The 18,604-nt window shown below is 39.4% G+C and overlaps 1 protein-coding gene across 1 annotated transcript in view; it reads left to right on the top strand.

The window, feature by feature from the left end:
* The window catches only part of hibadha (3-hydroxyisobutyrate dehydrogenase a), a 33,718-nt gene extending 15,356 nt beyond the window's left edge, over positions 1-18,362 (top strand). The window contains exons 5-8 of the mRNA XM_028461688.1: positions 11,021-11,154; positions 11,531-11,607; positions 16,003-16,159; positions 17,034-18,362. Coding sequence (XP_028317489.1) covers positions 11,021-11,154; positions 11,531-11,607; positions 16,003-16,159; positions 17,034-17,192 — 527 coding nt within the window. The 3' untranslated portion in view covers positions 17,193-18,362. The remainder of the gene's footprint in view (positions 1-11,020; positions 11,155-11,530; positions 11,608-16,002; positions 16,160-17,033) is intronic.
* Positions 18,363-18,604: the final 242 nt, after the last annotated feature.

The following is an 18,604-nucleotide window of genomic DNA, read 5'->3' as shown; positions in this document are numbered from 1 at the left end:
AGACATGGCTGACAAAATGTTGCATATTGTGGCAGATTACCCACATTTGAAAAATGTTGATTCATCTGAAATTAAATGATTTAGCCAAGGAGGAGTCTGAGGTGTTAAAGCAGGAGTTCATCTATCTGCTAAAAAACTGTGAGCTGTTTGCAGCCTTAAGTGTTCCTCAGTGGCCAGATACCTCCAGTTCGCAAAGGAGATCTGAAATTCTCAAGGATTTACTCTCTGATTAAATTTTTGTCTTTGGCTTGTGCTGCTTTTTCACAAAATTTCTTAGAAAATTTTCAGATTTTTTGGGAACGTCACCATCTTTTCAGAGCAAATGGACTGCGTCTAAAAAAGGCTGGCGTGAAACTTTTTACATTTAACTTTTTTTTACTTCACCAGTCCCACTGCTATCAGTCCTGACAAAGGACAACATGTACCATCGGAGAACAAAACAACAACAAAAGAACATGGCGTTGATGAGTTTCCATCAAGAAATCAAAATCAAAATCGCCAAAATGAAGAGGTCAACCCACCCCCCACATCTCAGGACCCACCTGCTTCCCCTCAAAATTCACATACTTCCACCTCATTCCAGCTTCTCCCCTACCCCTGCCTACTTGGATTTAACTGCCAAAATGAATGAGCTGGTTCTTGCTGGCACAAGACTGACACCCCACCCTTTACTCCAACATGGTCCCATCTTCTCTCCCCTAAAAAACAATCAGCCCCACCCATCCCTCCTTGAAGATGCCAGGACCAGGATGGATCCCTCTTCTCCTCAGGCTGATAAGGGCATGATTCAAACAGCCAGCTGTGTTAAACTAAGAATGACATCTGCCTGATGTGTGCTGCGTCTGGACTGCAATACTTCAATGTGTAGGAACAACCAGAAAAAGTCAGGGCCTTATGGAGTTAATGCAGCTTCTTTCATTCCTGTGGTGACAGGTAACACAGGTAAAACTGTTACATTAAAGAGAAACAAAAAGCTAAATGGAGATAATAATTTGACTACTATAACATGTCATCCAAAGAGTCCACCAGTGTCTCCAGTAAAGTCTTTAACATTAGTGCTTCTTAACGTTAGATCTCTTGTTAACAAATCACTTTTAAATAATTATATTATTTTGACACATCACTTGGACTTTTTGCTTATTAATGAAACGTGATTAAATGATGGTATCAGTATTACTATTCTCAATGAAAGTGCACCACAATACTTTATTTATTTCAATAAGTGTCATACTTGCAGGAAAGGTGGTGGAGTTTCTGCCATCTTTAAATCAATATTTCAGTGCAAAGAAATAACATTTAGTGATTTTATCAGCTTTGAATATATGTTGTTCTTACTGAAGGGAGATTCAAGAGTTCTTTTTTTAGTCGTTTATAGACCCCCAAAATATTCTGGAGAATTAATGAATGAGTTTGCTGAACTGCTGTCAGTTGTATGCACTGAATACAACTTTTTAATAATAACAGGTGACTTTAATATTCATGTAGACAATAATATGAACAATACTGCCAAAAAACGATGTGCTTTAATGGACACTTTTGGTCTTATACAACATGTGACTGGTCCGATACACTCAAGATCACACTCTGGATCTGATTATCGCTAAAGATGTTGATATTTCTGCTGTTGATGTAAGAGACTTGGCTCTGTCTGATAATTTCTGTCTTTTTTTTAAATTAGAGACTGTAACATCTGTTCCCCTTATTTCTGTGTGTTTTAAAAAAAAAAAGGTACATAAATGACTGAATTACTCTCAACAGGAAAATGCAATGAATTTGCTGTATATTTCAATTAAAAAATACAATCAATAAGATCAAACATCAGAACAAACCAGCAAAATAACAAAAAGCTTGAACAGCTTCAACCACTGAGGGATGTGTCAACTTCAACGTTAGTTTATTACAGTGAACCCAAAAACAACAGAGGAAACTGTTCAGCAGCTGAATCCATCAATGTGTTGCCTTGACACAATACCCTCAAACTTCTTTAAAACTGTTGTAAAGTCAATTGTCACTAATTTGTGTCAGATAATTAACTGCTCATTCCAGTCAGGCACCGTACCAAAATCCCTGAAAGTAGCTGCTGTGAAACCTCTGTTAAAAAAGAGAACACTGGATGCCTCTATACTGGCTAACTATAGACGAATGAGCAACCTTCCATTCATGGCCAAGATCATTGGGAAGGTGGTTTTCAACCAACTGAGTCAATTCTTAACCTTCAACAAAATATTTGATAAATTTCAGTCAGGCTTTTGTTCTCATCACAGCACAGAAACTGCTCTTATCAAAGTGATCAATGACATAAGGATTGTGAACGTGGGTTGGACTAAATTGAAATGTAATGCAATCGTTTAAGTCATACTTGGAGGAGCAAAGTTATTTTGTAAGCGTTGAAAACCTTGAATCTGACAGATTATCAATGTCCTGTGGGGTTCCTCAGGGCTCTGTTCTTGGATCCCTTCTGTTTAGCCTTTATATGCTTCCTGGAGGACACATTTTACAGAACTGTAAGGTTGATTATCAGAGCTACGCAATAGACACACAACTATATCTTGCACCGAACCCAGATGACTATGGTCCCATTGAGGTGTTGTGTGACTGCTGAGAAAAAGTAAACTGCTGGATGAGTGAAAACTTCCTTCAACTAAATTTTGATAAGATGGAGGTGATTGTCTTTGGTAACAAGGAAAAAATGACTGCTTTCAGCGAGTACCTTGATCCTCGATCTTTAAAAAAGACAAAGTCAAAAACCTTGTTGTTCTGATTGACTCAGATCTGACATTCAGCAGTCAGATCAAATCTATCACAAAACAGCCTTCTATCATCTAAATAATATCTCCAGAGTGAAAGGTGTAATGACTCAGAAAGATCAGGAGAAAGTGGTCCATGCTTTTATCTCCAGGAGACTGATACTCTTTTGGGGGATTCCTGTCAGAAGACCATTACAATAGTCCAAACAGCATCCAATGTGAGCATTTTTAAACCAAAGTTAAAGGCACTCTTTCTCTACTGCGTATGATTGAGAGGGAGATTTTTTGTCATCTTGTTGTTGATGTAATGTTTGTTGCTGATTTTAAATGTTTTTACTAGGGATGCACCGAAATGAAAATTTGAGGCTGAAGCTGAATAAAATATAAACGCTTGGTCGAATGTCGAATGCGGTTAAGTTTTTCACTATTTTTTTAAATAGTGCATAAATAGCCTAGAATACATTTTTAAAAAGCACAACAAAGTTTTTTGTTTATATTAGATCTTCAAATTAAACAAAACATGCATTCCAAAAAAAAGCTAAAGTGCGTTAAAAGGGAGGTATGACCATCACTTTATAATGGTTTTGCTCCAGTGATATACATCACCTTTCGCCTCATTCAGAGGGCCAAAGTTTAAAAAGTTCTGTTTCCTCCCTCCCTTGTTATTCCACATTGTGTAAAAAGTCAGCCCCAAACGGGACAGATGGATTTTGCCCACGTTGGTAGGTGACATCACCTAACACGCCTCCCTCCTAGAATGTGAGCTCCTCCCTCTCCAACTATCTAACAGCTAAAACACTGCTATTTAATATATATTATACTTTATCGCCATATATGTAAATGCAAAATGCACTACTGGACGCCCAAACCGAATATTCTGTGCATCCCTAGTTTTAATGATTTAAAATGTTTTTTTGCTGCCGATTTTGATGTTCTTATAGATTTGAAGCTGTTGAATGTTTTCCGTTGCACTTTTTTATCATGTAAAGCACATTGAGTTGCCTTGTGTATGAACAGTGCTATACAAATACATTTGCCTTACCTTGCCTTGCTTTGTGCCTAAGTCACATTTCCAGACCAGGCCTGCTTTTTTGGAACCTCAACAAAGGAGGTACTAAAAAAAGTGGCACCAGGTACCACAGAGGAGGTTCTTTCCCCAGTGGAAATGCGTAAAAAGAGAGTAGAGCCTAGCCGATACCGCCAGCGGAAACACGCCCTCTCGGCGATGCAAACCGAGCACTGTATTGACGGCGCTACCTTCCAAAAAAAGAAACTTAGTTCATAGGATTTGGTCCCATGTGAACATTATAGTTTATTTTTTTTATTAGTTGACAAAAATATCAATGAATTTACACAAATTTATTTTTTTATTGACTTGATTAAAACAGAGATTAATACAACTATTCTGTACAAAGCTATTACATCATACAGTTCAGAGGATGCTGACACATGACTCAATCATGCATCAGGGAACCTGTAGGTGTTAATGAATACAGTGTTGATTTGATTTTAGCTGGCTTTTAAGTCGATTCTTGAAGGTGTTAAAACGTTTGACATTCTCTTATAGTGAGAGGGATGCTGTTCCAGATGTTCCATCCCCTGACTGAGAGAACAGACTGCCCAAAGGTGATACATCTATAGGAAACTTACAGTTTCCTCTTACCATGGACCTAATGGCTTTGCCAGGAGTAGATTTTAGTTTCATGAAATCCCTTAATGGTGGTGGTGGTGTAAATTCATGGAGTGTGCTATTTATAGTGCAAGCAAATTTAAAGTAGCGGTATGTAAAATTTTCAAAATTCAGAAGATTGTATGTTTCTAGAAAGAGACAGTTGTGATAGGAAATAAGTTATAATGCTCTTTTATATAATGATTCTATTTGTGTAAAAGTGGTTTCATTTGTAAGTGACCAGTTTGTGAAACAGTGTTCCATATGTGAGAACATGTGCTACCTTAAGTATCATTGATAATCCAATATATCTGAAATTAAGTATGCAGAATGTAATTGTTTTAGGCATTTTCTGTATGTGAATTTTGAATGTGAGAGCGTAGTCAAGAACCACTCTTACGTACCTGAACATTAGAACTCAGTTCAAGCTCTTCACCTAAGAGAAATACATGTAAATTTGCAGTTTTATTATTTTGTTGGTAAAACATCAGTCTTTTTAGTATTTAAAAGGAAACATGATTTTGATAGCCAATCTTGCACTCGGGCCATTTCAGATGTGAGAATGCAGGTATCTTCTTGTATAATTTTTACTGGAGTGTATAATACTGCATCATCTGTATTAGACATGGGCAATATAACGAGATTTTTTTTTTTTAGTGACATGGAAAATTACAATATTGCCTATATTGATAGGGTTTTATTTTATAGCTCGTTTTGTATTAAAATACGCATTTTAGGAGTCGCTACTTCTCAGGACAGCATGAAAAGCACAGTTGGACCTTCTCCTAAACAAGCAACACTACAGAACTCACTCACACATGCTATCCCTTATAGGAGGAAAAGCCAAAAGCGGCATATTTTGTGGAGCTGTTTGTTAATAAATGTCCCTGTTTGCCATTTTGCATCAGCAAATTTTACCCAGAATTTTCTTTTTGGAAAGACTTTGAGTTAAAAATATCGAGAGTTACTTTGTTAAATGTCTTTTTGATTAAAAAAAATATTGAGATATGGTTTTTGGTCCATATCACCAAACCAAATCTGCATACAATTGCATATGGGTGTTTTACATACTTCTGAAAGGTTGTTTATGGAAAGTGAAAAGAGAACCAGTCTTAACATGGGACCGTGCGGTACTCCTGATGTAGGAAGTTGGTGTTTTGTGAAGCACTAATTGTTTAATGGGTGATTCTTCTTTCAAGTGTTTTCCGTATGCATCATTAATTGTTAAAAACTGAGCATCCTTAAGTGTAGTGTGTGTCTGAGTGTGTATGTGCATCTACACAATTGTAGTTTTATTTAAACCCACCCGCAGCAATAAAAGGTAGCTACTGTTTTACATGCAGCTCATAACTTCGAGATATAACCTCACAAGCTTCAACTGACGTCTGCACCTGTCTCTGTTAAACAGACACACACACATGCCCACTTTTCTTTGTACCACTTCAGAAAGAGATTAGTTTTTAAAGGTTATGTGGCTCTCATCAACTGCTCTGACTGATTCTTTAGCATGTAATGAAAGACGTGCTAATGGACTAAGTACTGACAACAAACAGGCCAAACCAGAGTTGTTTCTTTGATCTACTCTGCTTTCACACAACCAGTTTGAAGCTCATATGTTCATTTTTACCGCCTACCAATAATCTATAGTTAAACATCTGTCCTAATTATCTTTGGCTGGTGGCTTATAACTTGAGTTTTGTTAGATGACGTGCTAACATGAAGGGGATGTTGATGTTTCCAGTTTTTATTGGAGAAAAAACCATCAGGAGAGTTGTGTGTGTGGCCCACGTGCAACTTCTCATTTTGAGGGGGTCACACTGAAGGTGGCTGAGGAAAGAGCTGATGAAGATTGCTTCGGTATAAGAGAAACAGTTGGAGATATATATATATATATATATATATATATATACACACACACACACACACAGTAATGATTGCATATTATTTAGACTTCTTTTTTGGCTGATATCTCTTCAGCGTTTTCCTCCCTCCATGATGTAGCTTCCCATTAGAGATACGCCGACACATTTTGTCTCCTCCCCCTAGGGGGCGTCACGTGGTTGTGCAGTGCTAACGATTGGGGACTGTCACTCCCGCTGGGATGGATGAGCCAGCATGCACAGTGCTCTGGAAGCCTCATTAGGATTCCTCTTTAATCCGTCTCTGACAGAACTGACCTGAGAATGGGATTTCCATACGCACCCACAGAGACACATATACACATAAAACACAATGAACATATGCATCACGTATTGACACACTCTTAGAGTAGCATGTTAGCGGCACAAATCGCAGTGCACTCGAGTTAGTGCAACAAAAAACAAAGAACAGACACCCAAGCACACTGTTATGCTAATTTTGTGTTATTCTTCTACTAACAAGGACTCTCCATCATCCTGATGTCAGTCCTTATAGAAATCCACTACAGATCATAAGAGCTTATTATGGGTGATTAGTTAATTTGAGGGAGGGAGGCTGGGAGGTAAAAGGAGAGATCATTCTTATCTCTAAATTGCTCTTTTTCTTGCTCTCCACCTCCCACTCCTCTCCTCCTCAGTGAGATGTATTGATCAACTCGTCGACCATGTTATCAATGATCTCCTCTTTAGTGGTTGGCAAACAGTGATCCGTGCTAATGAGCCCATACACTTGTTGTACAGCGTGTTCTGTGCGATGTAAGATTTTAACAAAAAGAAAGAATTTAATTAACTGCTTCTTTGACATAAATTTATATTGTTTTGAAAATAAATATTTGTTTCCTCGGTCTTTGTGTAGATGGGCTTTTCTACACCTATGGATGAACTTGTTATGGTTTTTTTTTTTTTTTTTTTGTTTTTTTATTGACAGCATGCACTCCTCTCTGTAAAGCATGTAATTTAAAAAAAAAAAGTGGACATTAACTATAGGAAATGTCAACCAATTATCCCCGTGATCCTATTGGCATTATTGATTATTTGATTGGTACCAAATATAGCAGTTTCTAATAGATCGGTGATCAGCACCAAATAATTTCAGCCAGTTACTACTGTACTCTGATGGCTGCTACCAACTAATAATGTTCTCGTAAACTAGAGATGAACTTGCTCTACACATTGGAATGTTTGATGTATTTAACCCATTGACTGCCATTGACATCTATAGACATCATTTTGTTAAGTAACATTTGGTTAGCGGTGGTTCTTGTAGTAAGTGTGTTGGAGGAGACGATGGTGACCATGGTGGAGTATGAGTATCAAGGAAGCAGACAGGTGTTCCCATAAAAGCTGCCGACAAGCATGCTGCTAAGGATGATGATGTAAAGGTTGGATACAGTGTGACCTGGATTTATATCTATATATTAAAGTGGCCTGGGTCGGATTTGAAAAAAATGGAATTGTACTTTTCACATTGACATGAAAAAATCAGATATGGGCCAAAAAATCAGAATTGACCTGCAGTGTGAACATAAGCTTAGTGATGACTAAGCTTTGAACTTATCTAACCCACTCAGCCAGTGCCACATTATTATCCTTCATCATCAAACTGTATATATGCTACCTTTGACCACACTCCATGGCACTTGTAAAGGAGCATTGTTTGTCCTTAATTTCCTGAAAGTCACATCTGTATCCGTCCATATTGACTGGTGACCGCTGAGAGCAGGCACTAAAATGTTTAACTTATAACAAACACCAGGCAGGTAGAAACTAAATCCCACCCATGACTTCACTCATTTACAGCATTGAGTAGACAGCTAGCACACTGTGAGATGAAGCCAGGTTAACTTTTTTGTATATTTAAGCATCAATGTTGATGTACAGTAAGTGCTAGAATTGCCCACCACTGTTTTATGTGGGGGGTTTTTTTACATTGAGTTTTTCTGTTTTTACTGTCTATTGCTACTGTCAGTAGCTCTTTTGTGCTCATCTCTAACTTTTTGTCAATCTTTTTACATATTTTTTATCATTTACAAAGAGTAATGATTAACATTCTGAGTAGTATAGTGCAATGAACCATGTACACCCAGATCTCCATATACAGGGCCTTCGATTTTCAGTGATCATTCACTAAGAATTCACTTTTTTAAACAAGAAAGCAAGCTGACCTGTTTTTTTTTTTTTTTCCTCTTTACTTTAAATCAGGCCCAAATACATGACACAGAAATGCCTGTTTCATGCATGTTTTTACCATAAGAAAGTGTGACAAATGGACAACAGTCTAATTCTGTTAAAAATCTTGCATTGCGTGTTATGGTTATAGTGGCCATGTTATCCTGTCATTTAATGTATGCAGAGCATAATCTGAAGTGTGTTGTGATGAAAAAGCAGTTCAGATTATTGTATTTTTAATAAGAAAACATGTAAGTTCATGTTGGTAATGTCCTCACAACAACTGGGCCACGCCAAGGTGGAATAAACAAGACTTGCATAAAAATCATCTAATCTTGAAAAAGAAATGATAAATGTCTGTTGGGAGTGGGCGGTTGTTGTGCATAACATCCTAACGCAGCGTGTGTTAGCTGCAGCGTGAAGCTTTGAGCCTCATTACATGACCCTAATGACCCGCTGACAGCTCAGCACTGACGAACGCTCACGTACAGTGTAGTCACGTCATCGGATGTTTGACAAGAGGAGAGGCAATTAAAGGAGGGGGAGGAGGAATATATGTATATTTATATTTATCGGTGCCTGAAACGTACAGTAAACCTCTGCTGTCCTTTGGGACATCCCTGTACTGCAGTCAAATAATGTGTCTTCAGCTGTTTTATAACCACTAATTCCCTTTTAATTATTAACACGGACATTATTAGGCTTCACTATTAAGAGGTCTTTCATTAGAGTCAAATTACACCCTAAAGTATATTAAACCTTCAGCTCTTTATTAGTTCCCTTTTGTTTTTTATCAATACGTGTCTGGATCTGTACAGAGTTAGTTACTAAACCACTGATTCATTTCATTAATGAATCAGTCTCTCAGGGTATGACCTGCGCTGAAAGTGTTTTTTTTTTTTTCTGCATTTAAACCCAGTAGGTGGGGTGGGGGGGGTGTCCAGGTCGCCTCCTACAACATGCCACGCTCCTTAAGCCATCAGGCATGAGGAGGGACGCCTAATTGAACATGATAAAGTGTAAAGTTAATTACCCCTCACGCCTGTCACTGATACCCGCATGTGGGAGTGTTGGCCTCCGGCACAGCTGTTGGTGTGTGTGTGTGTCTGTGTGTGTGTGAATGAGTCGGGGTGACAAGACAAAGGCAAGGGTTCCCATGAGGCGCGCGTAGTGCATGATGGCAACAATCGGCTTTTTAAGATGCCTCTGTCCCTCTGGTGCATCGCTACTTAACACGTCTGGTTCTCTCTGGGTTTCGCACAAACACACACTAGTGACCTTTTTGTAAAAGCACAATAGTGCTGGAACAGTCAGACAGTTGGGCCATTTCGATTTTTGTAGTTTTGTGATTCCCAAATGTGTTCCGCTTCTTCTTCTGTTGTGGAAAACAACTCCAAATACCAAAGTAACAAATAAAATAGTTATCTTCATTACTCGTTACCTCGACCCTCCTGTAACTTCTCCACATTTTGGGATCCATTGATTTAGTTTAATGTGCTGGTTTATTTCAACCCTTATTCAGTTTAAAGCTGCTGGAGACGAAAATTCGTTATCAGATAAGTTCGAAGTATTGGCCATCGAAGATCATTTGCTTGAAAAAAGATGTAAAACCTTGAAATTGCAGCTCAAAAAAAGGTTCATCACCAGTGTAAACACTCTCTTATTGACATTGTTTGAAAAGTTTCACGCATTGCATTGTGGGATGTGGAGTTCCTTAGACGGATTCATTGAAGTGTTTTTACGTCATTCTCGTTTCTTCACCAAACAAGGATGACAGTGATTCATTGTCACCGTTTTTGTTCTAGTTTGTTTCCCATATTCTCATTCTGAAAGACATTCAGTTTTGGCCGGATTCTTATCTTTCCGCGTAAACCCCAAAATAAACATTTGCCATTATTTTGCCACAACTGTCAGTCCTTGAAGACACCAGAAATATGTTGGAAAGTCACTTTGGCAGAGTTTTTAGGGTAAACACAAGAAATCACAGTAAGAATGAAGTAAAAACACACACTATGCATCTGTCTGTAGGACTCCACATCCCACAATGCAATGCACAAAACTTGAGCGTTCACTAACCACAACCAGTCGAAGCAGATGGCTGCCACCTCTGAACTTGGTTCCGCTGGAGATTTCTTCCTATAAAAAAGAGGGAATTTTTTCTTCCCATTGTCGTTAAATGCTTGTTCATGTGGAGCTTGTTGGGTTTTTTCGTTAATAAAAGTAAATAAAAAACAAACTTTCGAGCGGCAATTGCAACCTTTTAAATCTTTGTTTTTGAGCAAATGATCTTCGATATATTGATCTATGAGGCCTATAATTTGGATTTATGTAATAAAGAAATTTAGTCTCCTGCAGTTTTAACATTAAACCCAAGAAAACCTTTTGATTTAACTCTTAACAATGCTCTATCATTTATTTCTGCATGACTATTAATTAAACATTGTATTGATTTGCTTGTCGCGTCGCCTCTTTTTAAATTTGTGTTGTCTGTATTCTTTGCTATGACCTGTGTTTAGGTGTGGGAGCTGCCAGCATGGGCAAACTGACCTTCATGGTGGGCGGAGTTGAACAGGAATATAACGCAGCGCAGGAGCTGCTCACGTGCATGGGAGCCAATGTTGTCTATTGTGGTCAAGTTGGCACTGGACAGGTAAGGGCTTTCACACAAACCGTAACACTGAATACACAAAGTCTGTCAGATTATATGACTCTTAATACTCACCGTGCACATTTATTGGACAATAATGACTTTGTATCTGCCGTCTCTTCAATATATGGTAAGCATCACCCTGAAAATAATTTGATATTCATCAGCTATGTGGCGTGTAACATCATTCAGAGCGTTTGTTCTCATTTTCAGCAAAAAAAAAATATATATACAGATATATACTGTATATGGTAGTTTCTTTGCCAGTACACAACATAGCAACAAATTATTGTTACTTTTAAATTTTAAAAGATCTTTAAACGTTTTCGTTGTCAAAAAGAAATATATTGTGTTTAGCTCTTTTACTTTTTGAATATAGGCGGCAAAGATCTGCAACAACATGCTGCTGGCTATTGGAATGATTGGAACAGCGGAAACCATGAACCTTGGCATCAGGTACTGTACCTCACTGTTGTGTGAACAATATTCTCCCTTTTTACTTTAGTGAGAAACAGGAGAAAACAGCACTATATGTATCAGCTTTTTTAGCCGCGTCATCAAAACATAGCTGTAATATACATATATATTTAGTAAAGGTGGGACGATATATCTTGTGACGAGATATTGCGATTTTAAAACGTCAAAAGGTGTATCAGCGAGTATGGCTGGTGTGACGCGCGAGTGTCGTGATTTTTTTTTAAATCCACACAATCTACGAGATCAGATTGTGTTTTTTATATATGCATTTATTCCTATTAAGTTGAAAACAATGAAAAATAATATCCAGAGTAAGTATGTCCAGAGTTAACGTCAAATAAATGCATGGTTATATTTCCAACTGCAATTTTTTATTTTTATTTTTCATTTTTAAAATATCATATCCTGAGCCCAATATTGTTTATTGTATCATAACTTTTGTGCATCCTCCCACACCTGATGTTAATTTTAGACTAAAGTCGAGTAAGCGATAGCACTTCAGTGCAAAATGACCTCCTTAAGATACAGGAAGTGCATACGTCAATAATTTTGTTTCATGAAACAAGGAGGACACAAAAGTACTTTGCACCCCAGCTATAATGTTTTGGGTTCAAACTTCGCTCCACCAAGGTTGAAATTCGATTTCCTGTCACAGTCCTAAACTTGCTAACTGGTTTGGCAGGTGTGACTCAAAATGAGGAAACCGTAAGGCAAACGTAAAGGTGGCAATGATACATCTTTTATTACTGCTGCTTTGCATGTTTCTATGGGTGGAGTTCATCAAAGTGCAAAGGGGGTCAGCCGTGCCCCACATGTGCTAAAACAAGATGGATGAGAGGGTGGAGCTATTGAACCTGATTTACATTTGCTGATTGAGCTTTTACCGCCACTATCCTGCCACAGCCCTGCTATCACCGCCATGTTGGTGGAGCCATTTCATCTCACATGGCTGAAATAGTGTGAGTGTTTCACAGCTAAACTGCTAGAAAAGATCTTCTCAAATCACTCTCTGTTTCTACTGGGGGTCAGGAAAGTGTAAGTTGAGTAGTTTAGGTGAAATTGGTCAAGAAATCTCCTATTCTTCTGAGGAAGATGAGGTGTAGATTTATTTTCCACGTTGCTTTTGCATTTCCTCAATTACAGACCATTTCCTGTGTTCTCTGCCTCACTATTATGTGTTTTTATGGCTTTTACAATGTAGAAAAGCACGCACATCCAGTTTTACGCTTGTATATTTATATGAATTGCTCATTGCACAAGGCAGCTGTGTTAGCGCGGCTGATTTATTTGCGCTGAGACGGAGGATGAAAATTGGCATTGCCAGTCGCACATAAATCCGCTCACTAGGCCTCTGAAATATGGAGGCATTAAGGGAGCACCACAGATTTACACATTGCCACAATTTCTCCAGGGCGCACGTACATAAGGACGCAGATTTAGATCCAGATTCACTGCAGACGCACGCCACATCATCATAATAGTCTTCATGGTCAAAGAAGATCTGCATTGTTCCGCTTTGAATGTAAAATATTAATATGTACACTTTCTCAGCTGACACAGATCTGTATGTGTGTGTGGGTGGGTGGGTGTGTGTGTTTCCCTCTCCTCTTACCAGCCAATCTCTGGGGCTTTATTAGAGGGCTTGACAAAGACTGTCAACGTTTAGAGAGAGCCTATACCCGTAAATCTCCCATGCTGCATTGCGGCCCAGCCTCTTATGCAGAGGAGGACACACTTAGGCAGACACACACTAACTCATATAACACAATGAAGACTGAGTATTGAAAGCCAATTTAAAGAAAACAGCCACACAATGTTGTAATGTATGCCATGGGCCTGATAGACTTGCCCTTTTGTCATATATACGGTATATATATATATGTGTGTGTGTGTGTGTGTGTTGATGTGTTGCCTTACTTTTGCATGTAGACACACACACACACACACACATGCACAGGTTTGGAGCTAATTTGTTGATCTCAGATGGAAGCTCGGGCTGTCTCCAACAGAGCGTGACGTTCTCTTAGTGCAAGGAATGGCCACGCATGACAATTACAATCTGAAACACACAGTCTCAAACCTACGTCCACACCCACTCACACTCACACATTTGGGGCACTCTTTTGCTTTCATATTTGCCTACATTTTATTTTATACTGTTTTTTTTCCCCTAATCCCTTCGTCTCATCTGTGTCTCCTTTGTGTGATTTTTTTTCTTTTTTTTTTTTGTATGCTGTCAGTGAGAGCAGAGTTAGAAGCTGCAGACGGTGTTCTGTAGAGAGAAGCAGCAGTTTTAATGATGCACACATGGATGAAAAAGAGGCAGAGCAGATACACGAGCCCAGAACAGAATATAAGCTCATCTTTTACCGCGCGCATTCGTATTCCTGCTACCTATACAATCCCATTCAACTCGCTGTAACAAGGAGAGATGCACGTAATGTGTTTGTTTTATACGGAAAACGACAGACAAATCAAAGCGTGTAATGATACACGAGACGTGACGTGGGTTCACCACAACACACATCTCTTCTTAAAAAAAAAAAAAACGAATTGCGAGCATATGTTCCGATGAAGATTAAACTCGGGTGACAAATGTGCTTCTTGCCTCTGATGAGATAGTAAATGTTTGTGTGTGTGTGTGTCTATGTGCTCGTTAGCTCCTTAATGAAATAATAAATGGCGAACGGGTTGGGCTTCCTCTCTTGTGGCGACAAATGAGGATGAGATGCTAATCATAATGAAGCAGACAGTTAATATCAGTGCTGCAAATGAACTCCACCTGCCAAAGCTCCCCCGCACATGAACACATAAACACACAAACACACAAACATGTCGCTCTGCTGCTCATTGGCTCTCATTCTGTATAAATCTGCAGTAACACGTTTGTTTATCCATGTCAATCCTGTTAAAGCGTGACATGTCCTTCGCTTCACGCAAATTACCACAGGCGGGGGAACAACACCACCGTGTCAGCTAATAACCACGCAGTTTAGAGTGTGTGTCCGAGCGTGGGGATCTCTGTGTGTGTGTGTGACGGGAGCATGAGGGGAACTTCATTGATTTATCGTTAACAGAGGACAACAGCTCCCCGTCAGCGTCTCTGGTCACTATAACAAACGATCGACGTGCTCGGACGCACTTTATTGTTGCTCAGCCGGTAACCTTTTCAGCTGCTGACCCAGAACACAGGGAGGGGCTGCCTGCTCGGATGTGCGTGCGTGTGTGTGTGTGTGTTGTGTGCGATGTCAGACATATGTCCCCGAGAGTCTTTAGGCAGGGAGGTGTCACTACAGCAGGCAAGGTGGGGGTGGAAGCGTGGAGGCGAGCGATGCTCACAGACATAAAGTGAAAAAGCCATCATGAGCAAGACTGCCTTTAAAAACACACACACACAGCACAGTCGCTTAGACCACATTTCCAAAACAGTTTTTAAAAAATTAGGGAGTCTGAGCGAACCCATAAGACATGAAGGGAAGGAAAAGAGGGTGGGAGAGACACCAAGAGGGTGTAAATGCAATTTCTATTCTTAATTAGTTAGTAGACAGCTAATAAAACTGTGGCAGTAATGGCAGAATGAGAGCCAGGTGGAGGGAGGGGGTGGGAGGGGGGAGGCTGCTGGCTTTAAGGACCTATGATGGTTTAACAGTCATTCTGAGAGCAGAATAGTAACAAGCCTGTAAGTAACAGTAAACCAAAGCAGGCAGGACTTGATGTGGTCTGCTTTACACTGGTTTTAAGAGCAGTATTACACTAAAGCTGCACTACACAGGCACAGAATGGCCGACACAGACGCTGCATTTCCACCCTCTGCTCTGCACTGTAATGGTTGCTGCTGCTGCTGCTGCTGTGTATCTGCACTCTGTCTACATTTTAGTCTGCCTTCACATTTTGTCCTTCTTTCTGCTGTAGAATCAAAGTGTGCCTCTGTGTGTGTGTGTGACGGCCATCTTTATGGCTCCCCTGTGCTGCTTAACCACTTCTCCTCCTTCACCTTCTTTGAAAGGGATGATGAAGGATAGATGCGGTGGTAAACATCAATACTGCATTAGCCAGCATTACAAAGCCCTCAGCCATTAACACTGAGGAATGGTCACAGCTGGGCACAAAGTTCACTGGGGGTCACGACGATCACCCGCACCCCCCCACTCCAAATCTTTTTTCACATTTCTTATTTTGAGAATGATCACAATAATCGATGCACCTCATTTCATCCATCCATCTTTATTTATTGCTACAAGTCCACTAATTTCTCCGTCCTTTGGTTTCACTTCATCGTTGGAGCTGAATCTACAGAAATGAAAGTCAAACAACATCTGTTTGGAGTCGACTTTTCCCAGTTCCTAACTTGTGTCACTCCACTTTCTCCTATAGGCTTGGCTTAGACCCAAAGCTTCTGGCTAAGATTCTCAACATGTCTTCAGGCCGCTGCTGGTCCAGTGACACGTACAACCCTGTCCCTGGAGTGATGGAGGGAGTTCCCTCTGCCAACAGTTACCAGGGAGGCTTCGGGACTACACTGATGGCCAAGGTACAGCAACTCGTCCGACATTCACATGCACTGTATGCTTATGAAAAGCTAAACACATATGTAATTTCAGCAACATTCTTTTTGTCTTCTTTTTGAATAATATGACCTCTGACAAAGACTGGCAGTTGTCAGTGGAAACATGTCAGGGGATCAAAGTAGAGTTCCTAAGGAACAGTTGTCTGAATAAATGAAACCTTAACATATTCAAAGAGAAGACAAAAAGTATTCTGCTGGAATTACTACGCGGAAGTCAAGGAAACATCAAAGCGATCAGCAGATGCCTCTGTTGTCAGTCAAAACATGTCAGGAGATCAAAGTAGAGTTCCTAAAGAACAGTTGTCTTAATAAATGAAACCTTAACATATTAAAAAAGAAGACAAAAATAATTTTGCTGGAATTACTACACGGAAGTCCAGGAAACTTCAAAGGAAACATCAAAGCGATCAGCATACGCCTTTGTTGTCAGTAAAAACATGTCAGGAGATCAAAGTGGATTTCCTAAGGAACATTTGTCTGAATAACTGAAACCTTAACATATTTAATACATGGGGTCAAATGTTGAAAGAGTGTACTTTGTTTTGGCAAAAAAGGTGATTTTTCTAAAACCTAAATTCTTGTAATGTTTTTAGTGTCCAAACTAAAACACTCAATGTATTTTTTATTTTAGCATCTTGTGTTTCTATTTTACTTTCTTGTCTATTTGTTAGTACATTCTCAGCATGTACTGGACATCTCGGATCACTTTTTGCATATGCCTCATTTAAATTCTTGAAGATATTCCATTCTCCACACGGACGATAAATCACATCTCTGTTGGTCTCACAGTGTCTGTACCGCTCTCTCTTTGTGTGTCAATCTGTTCTACTCTTTTAAGGATCTTGGTTTGGCCCAAAACACGGCCACCAACACAAAGACGACCATCCCTCTGGGCTCCCTCGCCCACCAGATCTACCGGGTCATGTGCGCACGGGGCTACGCTAACAAGGATTTCTCATCCGTCTTCCAGTTCCTGCGTGAAGAGGAAGGACAGTGAGCGGCGCGGAGGGGCATGGCTGACAATGCTTTTACACACACACACACACACACACACCAGCACTCTCCCTTCAGTTTCCTTTATCCGACTATGCTCAGGAGAGACTCAGGCCCAGCCCTCAGGCATAGATCTGCGGTCCAATTACTATACTGTATGTCGACACATGTCCCCACGTTGCATTAGCTGAATCATAATTTCAATTCATTGGCCCTCCCTTTTTCATAGAGGAAATGCTGAAACTGACCTTTGATCAGTATCCAGAGACAAAGCGACTCTTCCACCGAGGTGCTGAGAGTCCAGGCTGAGATAGATGAGGGCTAGGAGGAAACACGGCAGGTTAACAATGCAAAACAATAGGTGGTTTTTAGGAATGATAAGTGATAAATGCATGTTCAAGTTTGGCAGTTTTCATCGACTTTGTTACCCTCATTATACTGTTTCTGAGACAGAAAAGCAGTAGGAGTTGTTGATGGACATTCAGCTGAAGATGGTGCAAGAGAGATGAAAGTTTTTTTTTTTTTTTTTTTTTTTTCATTTAAACAAACTTCACATATAGTCTCCGAATTGTTCTGTTTTGGTTATCAGTTATCGTTGTTTACATGTGTCTGTTAAATTCCACGTTGAACTTTGTCAATGCAATAGACTTCCAGCAGTTGTACAACTTACTGGGTCAGTCAGTTCAGGTGTGCTACACTGTGAGGAAGAAATGTTTATTTTTGCACCGTGTGCGCTGCAGTGCAACGTGCTGGGCCATTTTATACAGTTACACAATTTACTTGAACTTACCTTTTTCTCTACCGTCTATATCTGCCTGTTGAGCCACTGCAGTATTACTTTGTGACCAATGCTGCTTGGATCTGAGAGTACTACTCACTACAAATACTGTTTTGTCATTAATCTGTCATACTTCCCAACACATTTCACCTCTCTGCCTCTCCTGATCACTGACATTTGTGATAACTCTGTGAGGAATAGTTTCTCATACTCTGAGAATATGTACATAATGTATATTTCAAAATGTGGTCTAGTGTTGAAAACGAACCCAAACGGAGAGTTGTTTTTTTTTTTTTTTTTTAAAGTGAAATTCATTACTAGTGTTACGGATTGTACTTTCTCTCTAAAATGGACCTTAAGTCACACTGTAGCCTAAAATAAAAGACCTTCTGTGTATTTACTCTTTGACTGTCTTCATTAAGTACAGTGAGTGTATATTTATTATTAAAAACAATCAACTTTCCTTACATTATTTAAAACATTTTCACCTGGTACTAAAACTCTCAGTGATCCTGATCATGGCACCATGATAACTCACAATTTAAAGTCATGGAAGGTATTTTTAGCTCCATTAATAACCTTACATTAGGCCCAAATGTATTAGCATCACCATTAAAAAAAAAGATTACAGTGAAATG

This window comes from Gouania willdenowi, chromosome 11 (genome assembly GCF_900634775.1).
Source record: "Gouania willdenowi chromosome 11, fGouWil2.1, whole genome shotgun sequence".
NCBI lineage: Eukaryota > Metazoa > Chordata > Actinopteri > Blenniiformes > Gobiesocidae > Gouania > Gouania willdenowi.
Note: the sequence above shows the minus strand (reverse complement) of the source record. Positions and strands in the feature narration are given on the sequence as shown.